This window comes from Schistocerca piceifrons, unplaced genomic scaffold, assembly GCF_021461385.2.
Source record: "Schistocerca piceifrons isolate TAMUIC-IGC-003096 unplaced genomic scaffold, iqSchPice1.1 HiC_scaffold_2340, whole genome shotgun sequence".
Classification (NCBI taxonomy): Eukaryota; Metazoa; Arthropoda; class Insecta; order Orthoptera; family Acrididae; genus Schistocerca; species Schistocerca piceifrons.
The window spans coordinates 7,173,252-7,195,547 of record NW_025728274.1 but is presented as its reverse complement, the minus strand read 5'-3'; the positions used below and the strand labels follow the sequence as shown (position 1 = coordinate 7,195,547).

Sequence of the window (22,296 nt, the reverse complement as noted above, 5' to 3'; positions counted from 1 at the left end):
TATTTTCGTTTTCTTTTTCCTCTCATGTTTTTTGCTGCAGTATTATTCTGTAGTAGTTTGACACAGTAATATCGTTTGTTAGAGTATTGGTTCTTACCAGTCAAAAATTACAATAATTTAACTGAAAACTAAAACAATGAAAAATTCCCGGAATTCTAAACAATTCCCAGGTTTTTCCCGATTTTCTTCCAGATGAAAATATTCCCAGGTTTTTCCTGGATCTCCCAGTTGTCCCATGTCGTATACACCCTGAATAAAACAGACAAACCATCACATATGATGCCCTGAGTGAGGACTATTGTATGTAGGCACAATAAACTAGAACTCATGAACTTTAAACAGTGTTGAGTGGTTTACAATACAGTACTAACGAAGAAGGTGCAGCATCCAACAAGTGCATGGGTTTCATGGCCACAGTATAACAGCAACTAATCATCGAGTGGGTTCTATGGAAGCAGCCAATAAGCACAGGAGTAGCCAATCAGCATGCATGTGGACACAGCTGACTGGAAATGAAACGAGATGCGGTGCTGAGAATTACAAATTGACGCAGCCGTGCAGACCCAGATGACAACCACAACAGGAGCAGGAAAGCAGTATCTACATCTACATACATACCCCGCTATCCACCATATGGTGCGTGGCGGAGGGTACCTCATACCACAACTAGTATCTTCTCTCCCTGTTCCACTCCAAAACAGAATGAGGGAAAAATGACTGCCTATATGCCTCTGTATGAGCTCTAATCTCTCTTATCTTTGCGGTCTTTCTGCAAAATGTAAGTTGGCAGCAGTAAAATTGTACTGCAGTGAGCCGCAAATGCTGGTTCTTTAAATTTCCTCAGTAGCTATTCACGAAAAGAACGCCTCCTTCCCTCTAGAGACTCCCACCTGAGTTCCTGAAGCATTTCCGTAACACTCGTGTGACGATCAAACCTACCAGTAACAAATCTAGCAGCTCTGAATTACTTCTATGTCCTTCCTGAATCCGACCTGATTGGGATCCCAAACGCTCAACCAGTACTCAATAATAGGCCGTATTAGTACTTTATAAGTGGTCTCCTTTACAGATGAACCACATCTTCCCAAAACTCTACCAATGAAGCAAAGACGACTATCCGACTTCCCCAGAACTGCCAGTAGAAGAAGAGTTAATGAGAATAAGGTAATTTCGTAGCAAAAGCTGTTTTGTATTGAGTGACACATAATGAATGGCCTTAAAGAAGCCAGTGCAACTGAGGATATAGCTGTAAAGGTTAAGTCATTAAATGAACAGAAGGACATAAGTGTGACTGGTTCAGTAGATGATAGTGCTTATAAATCAGACATGAATGCACCTTTGAATGATGGGGACTAAAGTCCTATTGTAGATTAGATGATTAAAGTGTCATGTACATTGCATGGTGATGTGAGTGAAATGGACGAAAACAGTACTGAAGTGGGTGACATCATTAAATTTAAGGAGGAGGAACCAAGTAGTGAAAGTCACCAAGAGCAAAAGTTTATGGCAAACAGAAAAGTGGAAACGATGTTAAGGCAAATTATGAGTAGTTTGAGTAGTTCGTGTACGAAAGAAGACATAAGCAGGGTGGAAAAGAACACTGATAGCATTGTAACTGATATAGTTAACTTAAAGGATCAATTGAAGAAAGAAAAATGAGATTAGATAGTCAGCTCTAACCTTTCAAAATTAAATAAGAAGGTTGAGTCAGTAGTGGAAGATTGTGATGAAAAACTAAAGGAAATAGAGCAGAATACTAAGGAAAAGTTAACAACAATGAGTAGTAAATGTATAGAGCAGACACACAAGCTTTTTGGAGGCTTCTGAAAAACAGCGTAAAGATTAAGTCAAAGCAGCCAGGAATTTTTGTGCTGGAATGAGGTTAAACTTGAAAACCAAATCTATCAAATTAAAAATGATTTTGAAATGGAGCTAGAAACCATGTGTGCATTAGTGGTATAGGGAAAAGTGGTAAAAGTAAATGAAAATGTAGATTCAAAATTGGCTTAAATAGAGAAAAAGATGATCTGCAAAATCTAAATCATAGAGTATGTAGTGTCCCAAACAGTCCTTTATTTATTAACTGTAAGAAATATAATAATTTTGAATCATATGGGGAATTGCATCCACTGGATTTCATTTGGAAATTTAATGAATTGCCTGAAACATGGAATGACAAAAGAAAATGTCATTTGTGGGAAGCTTTTTGAAGGGGGATGATTATGGATGGGCAGCTCAGGTAACTGATAGTTTTACTTCTTGGCAAAGCTTTCAGAAAGCATTTTAGATGAATATTGGTCCAAAAGAAAGCAGCAGAGAACTTTGAATGAATTTGGTGGAGGAGAGAGAGATTTGACTCTCTGAAGGAGACTGAAAAAGGTTTGTCAGATTTGGAAAAACAAACTGAAATATTTGGACAAAGATCTAGGTAGTGAAAGAATAATTATGGGTTTAGAAGCTAATTTTGCTGCAGAAAGTTAAAGAATTGCTTACACCTGCCCCTAGGGGTAATATTAGTGATTTCTTGAAATATGTTGTTGAAGTGGAGAGGGTGAAGCCCTCAGTGGAAGACAGTAAGAGGAATTTTGATGACAATCAATCAGGAAGAGAATTTGAGGTAAATAGGATGAACAGGACTAATTGCAATAGGAATGCAAGGAATGGCTGGGTGGAGGATAGCCAGGATGGACACAGAAATGGTAGGTGAAATTCAAGTAAAAGAAATGGAGATGACTAATTCTGGATCAAACCATTTAAACTAGATAATGCTCCAGTTCTGGCTCACACTCCAGCAGGTAGTGATAAAGAGCCACTTGTATGTAAATGTGCTGTAATCACAGGTAAGGTAAGGTGAATGATAGTAGGAAGATGAGTGTAATTTCAAATTCTAGTGAGATGTTGAATGATGATGTGGGTAGCAATGTTTATCCCATAAAAGGAGAGGAGCAACTTACTATAATAAAATCAAGTGATAAAACAGAGTGTGTTGCTGTTGCTCAGGATGTCCAAAGTGGCAAAATGGAGGTTAAATTTTTAAGAGATAATAAGGAATTAAGGTGTTTTGATTTGTGGTCTAATACTGGAAACAAGGATTAACTAATTAGCCAAGTATTTGAGGACAATGAAAGTGACAGTGGCTCTGATTCTGACAGTAGTTGTGATGATGATGATTATAGCAATGACAAATACAGTAGTGATGAGGTTGAGGCAATTGAATTTAGAATTGATAATGATGGCCATGTGGTAAGTAAGGTAAGAAAAAGGAGAATAATGTTAAGCCTAATGAAGATTTAGAGTGTGAGAGTGGTAGTGAGGATGAGGATCATGGTATCTTTCATTTGACTGCGTCTGATAAATTTGGTGAGCAGGATGATAGCTTTTTCCAGAGAAAGGATTAATGAGGATTTGTTGTATGAAGATCATATGATAAGTAAAAAGTGGGTGTGGCACCTGTAATAATAGGAAGGGAACAAGGGTTACTGGGCAGTGGTAGTGACTTGAATGGCATTTCACAGGCATTTTTTGAATCTATTAAGAACACAGAGGGTACAACACTGATGCTTGTTTCTGCAATAAAAATTATTGGTGCCTTTGGTAAGCTATCAAAGAGTGTGAAACAAGAGGTACTATTAACTGTGGAATTGGCAGGACAGCTGTTGGAGTCCAATTCCTTTGGGATTCAAAATTTCGGCATTGATGTAATATTTGGAACTAATTTTTTGTGCAAATGGTGTGTAAGTATTGATTTTACTAGTGGTAAGTTTAGTTTTAAGTACAACAGACGTAGGTACAAAATATAATTTTTTGGAAGATGTGGGCTAGTCTATGGAAACTGAATTAGATATGCCATTAAGAGTTTTGACCACAGAAGAACAGGAGGAGGAAGGGGGGGGGAGTGAGAGGGAGGGAGAGAGAGAGAGAGAGAGAGAGAGAGAGAGAGAGAGAGAGAGAGAGAGAGAGAGAGAGAGAGAGAGAGAATATGGAGAGTTGAGGATACTTGAGGTATTACCAATAGTCAAAGAGAGGAATTCAAAGGTATTCTCCTGAGCAACTGTAAGGCATTTTCAGACAGGCCAGGTTTGTTAAAACGCTTTGAGTCCAAATTAAAGTTTAAGGATCATGAACCATTGTTCAAGAAACCTTATATCATTCCATTTTCAAAGAAGAAAGTGGTGAGAAAAGCAGTTCAAAAGATGGTCTCATGGAGGATTATTGAAAGGTCAACCAGCAGATATAACAACCTACTTGTCGTGGTAAAGAAGAAGAATGGTGGTGTCCGGTAGGTTCTGGATGCCAGGAAGTTGAATGAAATTGTAATAGGGGAGAGTGACAGATCAGCTAACATGATGAAATTTTGCAAACGTTCCATGGATATAAATTTCTGAAATCTTTTGATGTGACTTGAGGCTATTGGAATATCAGTTTGGCCAAGGAATTTAGGCCATGTACAGCATTTTTAGAAGAAGGTAAATGTTAACAATGTGCTGCCATTTGGTCTGAACTTTAGTGTGTGTGTGTGTGTGTGTGTGTGTGTGTGTGTGTGTGTATGTGTGTGTGTCTATCAGAGCTATTGACAAGGTGCTAGATGGGATATTAGCCAATGAAATAATGGTCGATGTAGATGATATACAAGTAGCAAGTGCAGAATGGTGCAAGCACTGTAGATTCTGAATGAAGTACTGAGAGCTATGTATAGAGAAGGCATGAAACTAAAACTAAGTAAATCGTAATTTGTAAAGAAGGAAATTTCATTTTTGGGTCAGAATTAACAAGGAAGGTATACAGCCTGATCCAGAAAAGCTTGCTGCTATTGCAGATTTACCATCCCCAAATAACAAGAAAGTTCTTGAAGCTATGTTTGGCTTCTACGAAAGGTTCATATGAGATTGGTAATTTAACCATCCCTCCTTTGGTAATTTGTTGAAAGAATGTGGTGTGGAATTGGACAGAGGATTGTGAAGAGGCATTTCAGAGTGTGACGAAAGAATTAGTAAATAGTAAGATGTGAGGGCATCAAAATTCTTCACTGCCTTTCTGAATGAGAACTGATGCAAGTTTTTGTGGTTTGGAGGTAGAAATGTTCCTATTAGCACCTAATGAGATGGGGTTAGAACACAAAACTATTGCTTTTGCTAGCAGAATATCACAGCCACGTGAAAAGAGCTATTATGTTCCAGAATTAGAGGCTTTGGTACGTATTTTTAGATTTAAAAAGTTTGAGTACTATTTGCTTGAACATAAGACTGCAGTAATACAGATCATAAGGCTTATAATTATCTATAGAAGTGCAGGCTGAAACATTAGGTTAACTAGGTGGGCCTTGTATTTGCAGCAATTTGATAAGGAGGTAAGGTATGTGAAAGAAAAATACAATATTGTGGCTGATGCATTATCTAGGATGCCAGCAGGGAAGAAGGATACTGAGAGAGAATCATGAAGGACAAGTAAGGTGGTTTAATTTGCAGAGTGGGAAGGATGAGAAGCTTATTAGGAAACTTTGCACGCAAATGAGAAGGAAGCTGAAAGAGAATCCAAATTTAAGGTTGTTTAAGCGCTATTACAGTTCGGACAACATGCCAAACATGAAACAGTAGTATACTATACATTGATTAGGAGGAAAAATTTGAATGATCAGGAATGGAAGTTATGCTTTCCTGAGCATGAGAGTTATGGACATTATGGGACCAGGGAAATAGTAGCTAAGATACAGGCAACATTAATACTTAACTTGTGGAGAGGGTTAAGCAGATACTAGAAAGGTGTGATGGATGTCACAGTAAAGACAACTGATGTGCCATCAAAAGGCTTAATGCATTCTGTCTTTCCTAGCAAATCTAAAGAGCTTATAGGAGTGGACCTTGTAGGAACATTGCCTGCACCTACGGGAGGGTCATAAATTAATTTTCATTGTCTTAGACATTTTCAAAATATATAAAACTGTATCCAATTAAGAAGGCAAGTACTAGTACTATAATTGAGATGTTAACATCTGATTACTTTTGCAATATACGGGTTCCAAATTCACTTTTGTCTGACAATGGTCCACAATTTGTTTCAGAGAGGTTTGAACACTGTATGTCAATGCACAAAATAAAACACGTGAAGATATCTACCTATTTTGCACAAAGTAACATGAAGGAAAGAGTAATTAAAGAGATTAATGGACTGTGCAGGGCTTATTGCAGTAAGAAACACACCGCTTGGGTTATATCAGGCATTTTGAAAACTTTATCAACAACTTACAGAACGAATCAACAGGATATGCCCCATGTGAGCTTATGTTCAATGAGAGACCCAGCGACATCAGAGAAGAAGTGTATTTTCCTCAGGTATGTGAAGTAGCACAGGGTGAAAAATCAGATTAGCTAAAGAGATGATGAAAAAGAAAGGATTAAGAAGGAAGAGAAGACATGACAAAGGAGTGATTACAACTAGTTTTAGAGTAGGTGACCATGTCCTCATCAAAACCAAAGAAAAATCTAGCAAAGTAAATGATTTTGATTAAAAAGTTGTGCATGTGTATCATGGACCTTTCACAGTGATTTGCACTGCCCATGACAACTCTTGTGGATTGGATTACACAAAAACTAACAGGATTTTTGGGTGAAAGAATATTATTGACCTGAAACCCCATGTATCACCAATGAGATGTTTGAATATTGATCCACAACAGTTTGAAACTGTATCTGAGCTTGGGTTGTATTCATTTTGTTAGGAGAATGGAGTGTGCATTGAACCAGAAGTAAGACATACAAGCAAGTAGGGCTTCAACAATCTGTGTTGAATTCATTATGTGGTAATAATGCTTACCCTAACTGTCTGTCACATTTTTCATGTTTCTTGAGGCAGTCAAACTCTTCTTTCTTATCTGTATCTTACAAGTGAATCAGAAACTGATTTTGTACAGTAGGATACTTTAGTGTAGTACAGTGGTACCGTGCTTAAAGAATTTCTGTCAGACAAAAAGGTGAGGTAAGATCGACACAGCCACCTGTCCTGAGAAGAACAGCTGCACACAATATGTAAATCACAGACAAGAGATGTGCAAGACTTGCACCCCAGTACCACACAATCTCTGGTCAGCATGAAAATGTTAGAGTGTTTTTTTCCGTAGAATCAATTTTGCAAAAGAAAGGCAGAGCAGATGTTTGTTTATTTGATGAAGAAACAATAATGAAATAAAATAATGTACAATGTTAGGGTCTTAATGGTTAGGGATCCTGTCTCTGCAGTAGAAATATTTTTTGAGAATGCACGCCACTAGTTAACAAGGCAAGAAAGGTGAGCAAAATCATGGAGCTGACATACATGATTAATGTAAAGGTAACTATGTACAAACAAATGTGGTGTAACTATTGAGTGTCTAAATTTTGAACTAGCCAACACTGGGTACTGTGTATATTTTGCAATTTGTGATACTGGTCTCTGAATGAGAGCTTAACAAAAGAGCAATATTTTACTGAGGAACACATCATATAATGCTGCATCATTGGATCTATACATTATCTGATAAGTTCTATTTTTGCTCTGAGGAATTATGAGCTTAAAATGGCAATACTGGAACCAAGAACAGTAAGTTTGCTGATGCTAAAGTGATGATGTGAATATGTCTGACAGGCCAACTGTTTGGTAACATTGTGATTTTTGTGAGGATTTAGTTTTCTGTTTGGATGAGAGTAGTACTCACAGCTGAGTAGAGAAGTGGGGCAATGATTTGGTACAACTTCCATCCCTTAATTTTGATTTGAATAATAATTGAGTTATGCGATGGTGACTATTCTTTTTTCATAACATAATGATTAGTAAATTTATGTTACCGCACATCTTAAGTTTTGCTAGAGATAATGTACCCATTTTAGACACTAGGGTGAGATTTTGCAAATGTGAAAGAGACCCACATATCTCAGGTTTAACCAGTTTCAGACAGTTATGACTTACAGTAATGTTTTGTAGTGTAATATGCTCCTGATTTTATTACTTTTTCTAGTCACCACCTTTTGCACTATTGTCAGTTCTAGTACTAATTATTGTAATGTTATGAGAACTATGTAATGTATTTATTTATGATGTAATGACTATCATTTGCCATTATTGTTAAACATTTATTAGACTTACTTAGCAGTAAAAGTAAGTGTACTAAAGTAGGTACTTTGATTTTTTCATTTAATGTTGCAGAGGAGAACCTCCTTCAAGGAAACTGATAGCAGTGCATGTCCTTGCTAACTGCCACTTGGACCTGTTGAAGGCATGGACAACTTGGTGAGAAACTGTGTAAAAGCACATTAAAAAAGTGAAAGTTCTTGTGAAAATTACTGAACATTGGGCAAGTGAAATTCTCTGTCAAAAATTGAACTGCAATGTTCAGTGTAATTTAACTTTTCCCTACCCATGATTCATTTTTTGTTAAGCAAGAGGGGACACTTATAAAGTGACATTCATTTTGAAATTTAAGTTTTGTCTACCCAAAAAGGACAACACTTATTGTGAAGGTACATAATTTTTGGTACAAGTGTAACTTGTGGATATTTAGTGTGATTGTACAATGTACTGTACGTAAATATTTTGTATGGGAATTTTCATATGGCCAGTTCATATATGTATAAATTTGAAACAAAAAATGTTCTGTAGTTTTAATAAGATTTTGTATGTAATATTGTTTTTGTGTATAGATTATTAAACCTAATTTCTGTGCTCACTTGTGGTCATGGAATTTTACAGTTAGCTATTTGCAATATCAATCTGGTCAATCCAATGAGAAGGTGATGTGACAAAGCAAACTGGGATATTTTTATTTTCCCTCTTGTTTTGTCATCTGCCTCCTTAGAATTTATTTTCTCACTTTTAACTAATTACCAATAACATACACGCATATAATCTGCATTTTCATAGAAGAGAAAGGTTGGCCCTCAGTTTTGAAGAATATAACACAGGATCTAATTTTGTGATTAATTCTATGTATGTAATTTATTTTCTAATTTATTTTGACTATTCCTAGTTAGTATCTTTTGTTGTAGGGTGCATCAGTAATTGTTTTGTAACAAATTTTATTGTTGAAGTGTAAACAAATATAAATTCTAGATTAATAATAAAGATTTGGGGGAACAAATAATAGTATTCTTAAAGGATCTATTTGAAAACATGTTAGCAAAATGAGCCCGTAATTAATACCAAAGTAATTAACAGTATTGCCAAAAGAATTGTTTGTTTAACTATATTTGTTAATTTTGTAACTTAAACAATTAATTCAGTCTAACTCTTGCAGTAGACAAAACAGTTAAAAAGAACAAATTTTTTTGTGTGTTCAGTTAATTTAATGAGTTAAGTTTTAATTGTAATTACTGTAAGTTTAACTCCCAACAATATGTAGTTTCAGTACGTATTATTGTGACAGTATACAAGGGGTCAATTTGTGGGCTCGAGACAGTCAGTCTACAGCCGAGTTTCAGAAGAGAAACCCGTGTTGGTTAGAACAACAACAACAACAACAACAACAACCCATCACTGAAATTAGAGTAACATTATTAGGTTGTGTGTTAAAACAATGACAGTGTCTGCTCCATATGTACTTTTCTACTCTTTAAGAACTGTGAAGTCTGGTTACTTTTTTACTGCTTGTAGAAGTTCAATAGTAAACCATTGTAGCAGTATGTGTATGTTTGCCTGCAGACTATTAATGAGGCTTATGGAAAGTTAAAACAGTAGTGCACTGGTCATATGTAACTATGTATTATTGGGGGAAGGGGAATTACTGTGCAATGCAACTGTGCACTCTGACTACATTATTTAATGCAGTCAGTGTTGTACTTCCCCAACTTATTTTTCAGCCTGTATCACAGAGCAGTACGTCGACACTGAGGATAACAAATTAAGAAAAAAGAAGGCAAACTGTCACAATTGGAGGACAGGGTGGAGGTCTTACATTTTATGATAGCTGGTTCAGTCTCAGTCCCAATGCTGGCTGTGCACTGGTTAGGAGGAGGCTAGTTGAGGGCCTGCAGCCAACCTGTTTGCATGCTCGACAGTGCAGTTATGCCTGGGGTACAATTTTGTACATGCTCAAGATTATGTAAATTTTTCTCTTTATCAACTGCCTATATACCCTGATTATTCATTTCTATGGAGGTGTTACCTGGGACTAGCTGTAATGTTACCTCTTTAACTTTTCACAACAATGAGGAGTGCTACCTCTGTTTAGTGTAGTGTAACTTCATCTAACGAGTTTCGTAAGTGTCAGAGGAGATCACTAATAGGAAGTAAAGTCTTCGACCTGTCTCCAAGTTATAGGAAGTGAAATTTGACTCGTGAGCTGACTACAATCAAATACATTTGTATTGAGAATGCCAATATTTGTAAAACATGAGTATGAGAAGAAATGTAAAATTTGTCAATCTCAAAATTAGCAATTATTTTGAATATGATCATTTTTACTGATATCCGTTAATACATAATTAAACACAAAGTGCTTCTCAATGTACAGATAAAATATGTTGATCTGTCAATCATTGTGATCTTTCATCATCAAATAAAATTTTAAATTTGTTCTGCATGGTGTCAGTTTCATTCTGTAGCAGATTTGTGATACCTGTCAGTTATGTGACTGCATAGAAGATACTGAGAAATTTTATTCTCATCCTCTGTCAATATCATTCACGTTAAGTGATCAACTGTCACAAGCCTTCAGACAATCATTGTACAAAACAGCCAGCAGGCTAGTGGACTTTCTTTGCACCTCAAATAAACAGCAAATGGTACATTATGCCAACACCACAATTCTGCCAAATTGAAGAATGCCATATTGACAGAAAAATGCCACACTGTAATGCTAAATGAAATGTTGCACCACACTCAGCAGTTCTGACAAAGACTGAGTGAAGCCAAGACAGGCCAAGCCTTGACCCACACGTCAAGAAAATGAGAGCGAGCTTGATAAATTTCTTCAAATGTAATTTTTCTCTTTCATCTCCTATGACTGTCATCCAGAATTCGTTGACACGGTCATGATATCTGGCAAATTCTTTGAGGATTTTCTTTGCTGATCAGATCTCTAGAAATACTTAAAAACTCTCAAGCAAAGGCATTGCAATTAGGGAAGGTCAAACACTTTCATCTTTGGGAACTAGTTCACTGGTATTTTTTTCTTTTTTAGAACCATTCATTTTAACTCTTTCACTGCTCCTCTTCTGCCTTACTATGAATGCTAAATGAATATTCAGTTGATTTCCAGATGAAATATCAAATATGCAAATATACTCCTTCCACATGAAAAATTAATTTACTATCTAATGTTGACTGTCTGTATACTTAGCTTAATTCCTTGTCACGTAGCATCATGTTAGTCAAGTAACACAATGGGCCTGTGACTGCAAGCCACGTACAAAGAAGTTAGAGGAGTTTGATCAGAAGTGCAGATGCCACAATGTGTTTACGATCCAGTGCATACCACCCTCATTGCCATTCACTTTTGAGGGAAGCTTATGACAACAGCAAATCCAGTGTTTTGACAAGAGCTAAGAAACTGTATACTAAATTAAAAGCTTTGTATCAGCTATTGTCAGAGCTAAATAAATATTCTGGGAGATGATCATAACCTCTGAAGTGAAAACAAAGAAATATTTCCCAAACCTTGGTGACATTCCATGTGTCTTTGCTTTGGTGATATTTACAATGGATGAAGACAGCTTTTCCTCAGTTAACAATTGGGAAGGATCCCTGGGTTCATTGAAGGGACCAGTTATCAGTTATTTGACAAAGACGTTCTGAGCAAGAAGAGGCAGCCATTAATACATGAGATTAGAGCAAGTATGAATTTCCACAATTCAGTGAATTGTGTGTCAGTGTACTTCAAATATAGGTTCTAAACACAAATGTATTTGAAATTTGAAAGAACAAAAAAAATCAATACTAATCCACTTCTGATAATTTTATGCATATTTTGGTTGCTTAACTTACTAGGGAAAAGGGTTGGAAGAAGTTGTCCATGCTACTCACGCTGAATGAATCTAGCTAAATCCTTGATTTCTGTCACAAACACACAAAATTCCATGGCATTTAGAGGCATGTGTGTTTTGAATGAAAATATTTTGTTATGAGACCCTTATTTATCCTGCAGGCATAAGGTATACCAGAGTATGATCAGTTTTTGAATTAACTGCACATTTGCTTCTCAAAGAATGCAGTACATTTTTGTATCTATCCTGCTAGATATAGGGGAAAAAGCCACTTGGCTGTTGAGAAAGTTTATGTTCTGTGATTAAGCTCAATTACAACTACAAGAACATACTGCAGTTCATTCTATGTCTACCTTCTGTACCACTACTTATATCTAAGCATGATCATGTGCCACTCCACAGACTGAAGCACCTTATTTGGCTTTTAGAACTGTTGGATGTTTGAATGCTTGTATCAGGTAGTAACATTGGTATTACAAGTGTGGCTTTGTGGAAACTATGATCTCATTTATGGTTCAAAAATAGTTCAAATGGCTTTGAGCACTATGGGACTTAACGTCTGAGGTCATTAGTCCCCTAGAACTTAGAACTAGTTAAACCCAACTAACCTAAGGACATCACAAACATCCACGTCTGAGGCAGGATTCGAACCTGCGACCGTAGCGGTCTTGCGGTTCCAGACTGCAGCGCCTTTAACCACACGGCCACTTCGGCCGGCTCATTTATGGTTCTTGCACCTTGCTCTGTCACCTTAATTTTCTGCATCTTAAACAAAATCTACACTGAACCATGAAGTATAAATCCACAGGATTCAAGTAGAAATTGGTTGAATCCCAAAATTGGACTAAAATGAGAGTATGTCTTAAGGGATTTGATTTGTATACAAGAAAACTTGATCACCTGTAAGCTATGATGTAAAAATAGCTCTGCCTCCTTTTCTCATTCTTTCCCACTGTCAGTGTCTCCACCATGTCTCAGCAGCTCAGAAGTTCTGGAGGGTCGAACTTTTTTCCCCTATATCCACATTTTTAACAATTTGGTCCAAAATCTGCTCTCCCCTCCAAGTCTGGGAGTTTTCAGAATGCAGTCTTTCCTTCTCATCCCACATGCTAAGTCTCCCCTGACCCAGGTTCTGGGTGACTTTATCAAAATCTACCCCTCCTCCTACACCTCCCCAGTCCTTTTCCTTAACCCCTCTTCCTTCCCCTTGAACCCTTCTGCCTGAAGAAGGAGCCACTGGCTCCAAGAGCTTGCCTGTTACAACCATCTTATGTGTGTGTTCTGCTGCCACTTGGTGAGAAGATTTTTATCTATCAAATTAAAAAAAATTGTCAAAATCTCGATTTAGTTTACTTCACTGAAATGGCTTAAAACAATTAGCAAGCAATAATAATGTTAAAGTAATATCTTGGCACATTTGATGAAAGGGTCTGGGATAAGATTTTGATAGTTGTGCAAATGAAACAATTGTTATCACGAAGTGATATCATGATTATCACATTATTAGCAAAAAAGACATAGTCCTAATTGAGGGAACACATTAAACCTATGGTCAGAATTGAAATCAAACTGGTCATTTGATTCAGACTGCAAGTCTTCAAAGTAAAGCTCGAAGTTAGAGAAATTCCATAAGAATGATTTTTATTGTTCTTACACATAGCCTCAAGGCTGCAGCTCAATCTCACGTAGTCACTACAGATGGAATCTGAAGTGACTGCAGAATGGTCACTGGCAGCACAGTGATGACCCTTCCAAGAGGCCAAGTCCGAATTAGCTTGAAATCTTTCCAAGTCTCTCAGTTCACGTGTGCTGCCTGAATCACAGAACAGTGGCGGACACTCCTGATAAGTAATTTTGGATTGAATGTTACTGAAAGGAGAAATCTTATTTCTGTGTTCTGTGCTTCTTACTCTGTTCAGAGTGGCTGGTCCCCTTGCCCAAGATTTTCCTCAGGTTCTTAAAGAGTAACATACATTCTACCATTTTGTGCTGAAAAAGGCAGCTCACTATCTGTTAGCCAAATCAATGGGTGCTCATTGGGACAGTCTAGGTTCTCTCTCTAATTTCCTGTTTATTTATATTAACCAGTCTGGGTGTGTCTTGTGTTGTCTGAACATTTAGTCCTTGTGTAGTCAACATTCATCAATAGCTCATGCTTTCAAATGCTTCCAAAAATGCAAGTCCTCACTCAATTTAAAAGATGTTATCTATAGCATCCAGTGGATTCAAAGAAATCACTGTTTCCTGCATTTAGTGCACAACAGTGGTTTCCAGTGTGTCACTCAGAACAGAGACCCTGTGCTTTTCACATCTGGTCTGTGTAACAGCTGTTTCCCTGTGCCTTTTGCCACAGGAAGCTGTTGCCCGTTTGGCACCCAAGTGTGGGGCTAACAAAATAGCGGACAGTGGTGGACTGTGCGGCACTGACACACACACAAGAAAGGTTTGATTTGATTTTCAAACAGAAGAAAACTGACCATTTTAAATGCAGGCTCAGGCATCATTGAATGAGGATGTTAGCCAGTCATTACATAATGGAAGTGACTTATTTTCTGTCATAACCAACATACTTGGCAAGCTCAAAAACCATGGCCGTTAAATCAGCCCACAAGTTTCACTTTTGGAATGGTCAGATTGACTTTCTACCTCTAAAAATTTGAGTGATGCCAGTGAAGAAGAAGAGTGCTGTCACAGAGATGCCACAGTAATCAAGAGATGACATAGGGTCCACTGCAGCAGTAACATAGTGGGAGACCTGTGTTGGTTACTCCAGTGATACTGCAACATGCAGTTCATTGTAAGGAAACTGGTACAAGATGCCTTAAGGAGGAGAGAGAAAAAGTGAAAGGCAGTGGACACATAAGGTGCATTCAAAAACAGAAGAGATAGAGGGTGTAAAATGAAAACTGCTGAAAGGATAGTAGTGCCACTGGCCACAGAAGGTGTGGCAGACATTATTAGAGCACAGCACTCCCCAACTCTCCATTTTTTTTGTGGGGTTTAACGGCGCTCAACTACTGAGGTCATTAGTGCCCAGTCACAATTGTTAGAGCACATAAAATCTAGTAAAACTCAAGGGGAAGGGGGGACACCAGAAAGTCCTTGCAAAGATGCAGATAAAATAAGTAAAAGAGTTAGATGTCTTTGGACAAGCCAGTCAAAGTTATAAAACTCAGAACATGTGCAGCTGCTCGAGTGTCACCAGTTAAAATATCCGGTAAAGTAGATGGCAGGGACAGGACAACACGAGATTGACTAAAGCGGGGACACGACAATAAAACATGGCGCACTGTTAATGCTTGACCACAAGGGCATTGCGGGGCTGGGTCACCGGAGAGCAGGTAGCGGTGGCTAAACCAGCAATGCCCAATCCGCAACCTGGTCAGAAGGACCTCTTCACGCCGAGATGGTCGGGAGGAGGTTGTCCAAGCACTTGGGAGCGATTTTACTGCCCGGAGCTTGTTTCCTTGAAGGGATGACCAAGCATCCCACCACAACGACACAAGCCTCTTACAAACAACCCTACGAACGTCGCAGCTTCAGCAGCCTTATTCCCAGGCACTCTTACATGTCCGGGAACCCACAGAAAGCTGACAGGAGAACCATTATCAGCGAAAGAGTGGAGGGACTGCTGGATCCGTTGCACCAAGGGATGGACCGGATAGGGAGCTCCAAGACTCTGAAGAGCACTGAGTGAATCAGAGTAGAGTACATACAATGAATGGCGGTGGCGGTGGGCATACTGAACGGCCTGATGGAGAGCAAAAAGCTCGGCCGTAAAGCTGGAACATTGGTTGAGGAGCCGGTATTTAAAGGTGACGGCCCCGACGACAAAGGCACAGCCGACACCATCGTCAGGTTTGGAGCCATGGGTGTAAATAAAGGTGTGACCGTCAAGTCGAGCACGAAGTTCGATAAACCGTGAGCAATACACTGCAGCCCGAGTACCCTCCTTCAGGAGTGAGCTGAGGCCAGATAAATATGAACCGGAGCCTGGAGCCAAGATGGTGCCGGGCTCTCACCCTCTCTGAAGGTGGTAGGGAGGGCAAAATCCATTTGTCGAAGCAGGCGACGAAAGCGGACTTCAGGGGGCAGCAGGGCAGACACATACAACCCATACCGACGGTCGAGAGAATCAGCGAAGAAGGACTGATAAGAGGGCTGGTCGGGAATTGACAACAGCCGGCAGGCATACCAACACAGCAGTACGTCGCGCCGGTAGGTCAATGGTAATTCAGCAGCTTCAGCATAAAGACACTCGACAGGAGCAGTGTAGAAGGCTCCAGTCGCAAGACTTAACACCTGATGGTGGATGGAGTTGAGATGGCGTAAGAGGGATGGCCGAGCAGACAAGTGGACAAGGCTCCCATAATCCAGCTTTGATCGGACTATGGACCGATACAAGCAAAGCAGGACAGTGCGATCCGCTTCCCAAGATGAACCACTATGAACTCTGAGGACATTAAGGGAACATGTACAACGGGCCGCCAAATAAGAGACATGCGGAGACAAACAAAGTTTCCTGTCCAATGTGAGCCATAGAAACTTAGTTTCCACGAATGGAAGAACAACGGGACCGAGATGTAAGGAACGCTTTATATCGCCAAAAGTTGATGCAAACCGTCTTCTCTTCAGAGAACCGGAATCCATTTGCCACGCTCTATGAGTATAGGCTGTCTAGACAATGCTGAAGGCAGCGCTCCAGGAGGCATGTTCTCTGGGCACTGCAGTAGATCGTGAAGTCATCGACAAAGAGAGAGCCTGAGACACTAGGTGGAATGCAATCCATAATTGGAATGATCGCGATGGCAAAAAGTGCTACGCTCAAGGTGGAGCCCTGAGGCACTCCGTTCTCCTGGAGGAAGACGTCGGACAATACGGAACCCACACGTGCCCTAATCTTTCGATCCGTTACAAAGGTATCAATAAAAAGGGGCAGGCGACCGCGTAGGCCCCACCTGTGCATAGTGCGGAGGATACCTCCTCTCTAACAGGTATCATAAGCCTTCTCCAAATCTAAGAACACGGCTACTGTTTGGCGCCTTCCCAAAAAGTTGTTTATGATGAATGTCGACAAGGTCACAAGGTGGTCAACAGCGGAGGGGCGGCAACGAAAGCCACATTGGACATTGGTAAGTAGCCATCGAGATTCAAGAATCCAGACTAACCGACCATTAACCATGCGCTTCATCACCCTGCAGAGACAGCTTGTAAGAGAAATGGGGCGGTAACTAGAAGGAAGGTGTCTATCCTTCCCGGGTTTGGGTATAGGAACAACGACGGCGTCACGCCAACGCATGGGGACCTGACCTTCGGTCCAGACACGATTGTAGGTATGAAGAAGGAAGCTTTTGCCCGCTGGAGAAAGGTGTGCCAGCATCTGAACGTGAATGGCATCTGGCCCCGGAGCAGAGGACCAGGACAGTGCAAGCGCACGTTCGAGTTCCCGCATAGTAAAGGGGGCATTATAAGTTTCCAGATTCAGCGAGTGGAAGGAAGGTCACCAAGCCTCTTGTGCCTCTTTTCTGGGAAGGAAAGCAGGGTGGTAATGGGCGGAGCTTGAAACCTTTGCGAAAAAGCGGCCGATGGCGTTGGAGACAGCCACAGGATCAACAAGGACCTCATTACCTGAGGTCAGGCCAGGTACCAAGGAGTGGGCCTTAATGCCCGACAGCCGGCGCAGGCCAACCCAAACGACAGAAGAGGGAGTAAAACTGTTGAAGGAGCTGGTGAAAGAGGCCCAACAAGCTTTTTTGCTGTCTTTGATGACTACAGCATTGCGCTCAGAGCCGTTTGTATCCAATACAAATCGCCAACGTAGGATGGCGGCGAAAGGTGCGTAAAGCACGTCGTAGAGCACGGATGGTGTCTCTACAAGCCTCATTCCACCAGGGGATGGAAACGCGATGTGAAGAAGAGGTAGTACAAGGAATGGAACGTTCGGCAGCATTGATGATGACAGCCATGATGTATTCGACCTGACTGTCACAACTGAGAAAATCGTGGTCCGGCAAGGTCGCCAGGGATGAGTAAAGTCCCCAGTCGGCTTTCGGTATGTTCCAGCTCGAAGGACGTGCGGATGGGATGTGGTGCAGGAGACGAATGACACAGGGGAAGTGGTCGCTCGAATAGGTGTCAGAAAGTACATACTACTCGAACCGACAGGCAAGAGTGGTGGAACAGGTCGAAAGGTTCATGTGGGAGTAGGTATGAGTAGAGTCCGAGAGGAAAGTCGTGGGCCAGTATTGTGGCAGACAAGATTGAGATGGTTGAAGACATCCGCCAAGAGGGAGCCTCTGACAGAATGCAGGAGAGCCCCAAAGGGGATGATGGGCATTGAAGTCGCCAAACAATAAAAACGGCGGAGGAAACTGAACAATTAGGTGCATCATGTCAGCCCGACTAACTGCGGATGATGGAGTGTAGATGGTACAAACAGAAAAAGGAAAGGCAGAAAGAGTAATATGGACAGCTATTGGAGTGGGGTGGTCAATGGGATGCGATGGTAATAGACATCGTCCCGAACGAGCAACATGACCCCACCATGAGCTGGAATACCGTCCACAGGGGTGAGGTCATACCGCTCCGAGGTATAGTGCATAAAAGCAATACGGTCATTTGGGCGCAACTTGGTTTCCTGGAGACCAAGGACGAGCGGACAGTGCAGGCAGAGGAGCAGTTGTAACTCCTCCAGATTAGATCAAATACCTCTTATGTTCTAATGTAACAAGGCCATCGCTGGTCAAAAAAAAAAGGGGGGAACGGGACGGGGGAAGACCTGGTCACCTCGACGGCCGCGGAGGGCCAGGTTTGTAGGTAACAACGCTAAAACCGGCGTGAGGCAGATCCTATTCCATCGAGTCATCGCCAGCTGCGGCCACTGTCCCGGGTTGTGTAGGACGGGCAGCATCATTCGTCAACGAGAGGGCAGCTGAGCGCCTGGCAGCAGAGTGTCCCGGCGAGACCGAGGACGGCCGGGAGCAGCGACTAACAGATGGAGTGTCAGACGACACACGCCGGGGTGGAGAGGGCGATAGAGACTTCTTCTTGGAGGCCTTCTTGGAAGTCCGAGGAGGCACAGGGATGGTGGGCTGGACCCCAAGAAGAGCCTCACAAGCAGGATCCATTTTGGAATGCCGGACCTCTGAAGCCGGGGTCCGGAACATTTCCCTGATGGAGGCCTGAGAAGAGGATCTCTTCTCAGGCGGCAGCGGCGGTGGCGGCGGGGGAGGGGGTAGGACGAAGGGTTGCCCCTAGAGCAGAGAGGGCAGAGGGCGTCAGGGAGGAGAATGATTTGGAAGGGAGGGATTTGGGAGGCGGAGGCATAGACCACAGATGTGGGGAAGAGGTGGAGGGGGACAGGATAGGGGTGAGGATACTGTGGAAGGAGTGACATGACTGAGGCAAACGATCTTGTCAATGTAACGGGATGGAGGTGGTCCTATTTCTTCCTGGCCTCAGAATAAGAGAGATGATCCAAAGTTTTGCGTTCTTGAATCTTCTTCTCCATCTGATACACGGGGCAGTCTAAAGATCTAGGCGAGTGGATGCCAGGACAATTAATGCACCGAGTTGGTGGGGTGCATGTAGGTTGCTCACGAAGAGGATGTCCACAATCACCACAAAGGGGCTCAGCCTCACACCGTGACGAAATGTGCCCAAAGCGCAAACACCGATGCAGTGCATAGGAGGCGGGACGTAAGGTCGCACGTGACACCGGTAGCACAACACCTTTACCTTCTCTGGGAGAACGTCCCCCTCAAAGGCGAGGATAGAGGCCCCGGTGTCGATGCGATGGTCTTTGGGGCCGCGCTGGACTCGCCGGACGAAATGCACGCCTCAGCACTCCAGGTTGGCCCTGAGCTCCTCATCAGATTGCAGCAGGAGGTCCCGATGAAAAATAACCCCCTGCGTCCTGTTCAGTGCCTGATGCGGAACAATAGACGCTGGGATGTCCCCTAGTCGGTCGCACGCCTGGAGCGCCGCCAACTGTGTGTCGGAGGCGGTCTTTATAAGAACGGACCTCGAACGCATTTTACTGAGAGCCTTGATTTCCCCGAAGATGTCCTCGATGTGCTGGACAAAGAGCATGGGCTTGGAGGTGGCGAACGTCAACCCATCGGTCCGAGAACAGACTAAATAGCGGGGGATGTACTTCACCCCAAGCCGGTGGGCCTATCCTTCCTCCCAGGGAGTGGCCAAGGGGGAAAGGGCACGAGAACCAGAACTAGAGACAGTACCTTTCTTTTGAAATGACTCTGCCGCAGAGCAAACTGATACATGTTGACAGTGCATTTGCGAAACGTCCGCCCCGATACCACCCACTCTGACCAGGGGCTCTCCCCACGGGCGCCACCCAGCCTCAGCAAGGGCCACCTGGCAGGATGACCGTTGCTGGGAGTCCCGATGCCCCAAGGAGATGGGCATCTACTCCTTGGCTGACGTGGAGACGGTGCAGCTGAGGTATCGGCAGTATGATCCCTGTGTTGTCAGGGGGATACAACATGACAACCCCACGACAACGGGCTGGCTACCGTGCTGGATTTTGGGTGCCATGGGAGGTCAATCATGATTGTAGGTGCAGATGGAGACGCACTATGGGTGTAACTTTTGCAACCGATCAGGCGTTTAGGCCCAATTTGAGAAATAGTGGGTGTGGTTACAACGCCGCTACAATGCTGAGTGCCAAGGTCTTAGTGCACTGAGGACCAGTGATACACCACATAAGGCGTCCTTCCCCAAAAGGCTCGTACTTCTGTAGAATTTTGAAAAATGGAGGTCAAACCCCAAGGGGGACTATCACATGGAGGCTGAAATGGTAGAAACTCATTTAGTCGCCTCCTACTACAGGCTGGAATACCTCGGGCCTATTCTTACCCTGGACCCGCAGGGGGAAACTCTCCATTAGAATGACATGGGTGTAGACCCAGTGTGTGCACACGTGTCTTGACTGTTCACTGCACTGTGGAAACTAAAATGGAAGCCTTGAAAGAAAAGCATAGACATATAGTCCATTTTCTGACAGCAGAGTGAGTTTAGGGGAATGTAAATTTGTCAAAGAATGGTGGAAGTACACAGACAGCAGTGCACATCCTTCACGGGTCTGCCTCTCTATCTGAACTCCTTAACCAGCTCCCACAGCAACTTGTCAGTCTTCAGCAATGAGGGCATCCGACTGCTGGATAACGGCAGCAGTAATGCATTCCAGACTTTACATCATAAGCCAAGGGCTGCCCGTCTCCCCACCCTGCTCGTGCTACACCTCCGCTGTCCTGCCGATTTCTGTTGACACATGTACTGTCCTGTGATGAATTTCCACAACCTGCACTCCTCCCACATTGTGGAATTGACAGGTATTTTCATGTTTGTACTTCAATAAAAATCTGTTCACACTGAGAAATTAAATTTCTTTTATTCCAGTTACACACATTTTTCTGATTTCCTGTTTTTAAATAAAACAGACTGTGGAAAAATTTACCAACAGAAAACAATATTAGCTCTGATACAGATTGAGTCCCCAAAACTCTGTACATGTATAAACCAAAGTCCTGCACAGTGGTTTCTCACTGTAACTGAAGGCTAACTACAGGAATTTTTTGTAGAGCCTTCAACACTTATTTCACAAATAGAGAAACTAGTTCACGAGGCCACAGGAAATAGGTGTAAGACCTCTGCACGACCAAGCAGGCACATCCTACTGCCACTGGGTGACTAGCTACTGTCGACCTCGTGATGTGGCACTTACCACCTGTTAGAGTAGATCAGACTTGTTGGTATAGAGGTAATGCGTAAGGCTCGCTGACAAACACAAAAAACCATCACATAGAAAATGTATCTCATGCCTGACTGGCAGACCAGAAGAGACAACTGCTCAAAGAGGTGTCAGGCATGGCAGTCATTTGTACCCTTGGTTCCCAGTATTTATGATGAGAAAGGATAAAGGCAGTCAAATAAGCAGGCAGTCCGGAGTGTGCCAATTCTAACTGAACAACTACCATTTACTATGGAGAGGATTGTAACAATGTGATTAGTGTTGCCCGGGGATAAATACATGTAATACCCCACTGCCCAGCAGACTGACTCACCTTGCGTATGAAGCCAATAACTCCCTGCACACCTTGGGTGTCAGGCCAGGGCTCACCCACATGGCAGCCCAAACCCCAGCGCTCAACGAAGGCTGCCGAAACACTTGTCGTTTTGGCTCCTGTCAGGAAGATAGCAAGAAACCAGTGTGAAGAGAGCCATCTAAGCTTTGTTTTAAGTTTCCAGTTAGGGTAAAAATGTTAAACACAATAACAGAACCATGACATACTATCTACAGTAATGTATTAAGAAAAGAAGTCATTTT

General features: G+C 41.9%; 1 protein-coding gene across 1 annotated transcript in view; it reads right to left on the bottom strand.

Annotated features, from left to right (window-relative positions):
- The window catches only part of LOC124742867 (involucrin-like), a 77,827-nt gene extending 55,732 nt beyond the window's left edge, over positions 1 to 22,095 (bottom strand). Inside the window, exon 1 of the mRNA XM_047248813.1 lies at positions 22,034 to 22,095. Within this exon, the coding sequence (XP_047104769.1) occupies positions 22,034 to 22,095 (62 nt within the window). The remainder of the gene's footprint in view (positions 1 to 22,033) is intronic.
- Positions 22,096 to 22,296: the final 201 nt, after the last annotated feature.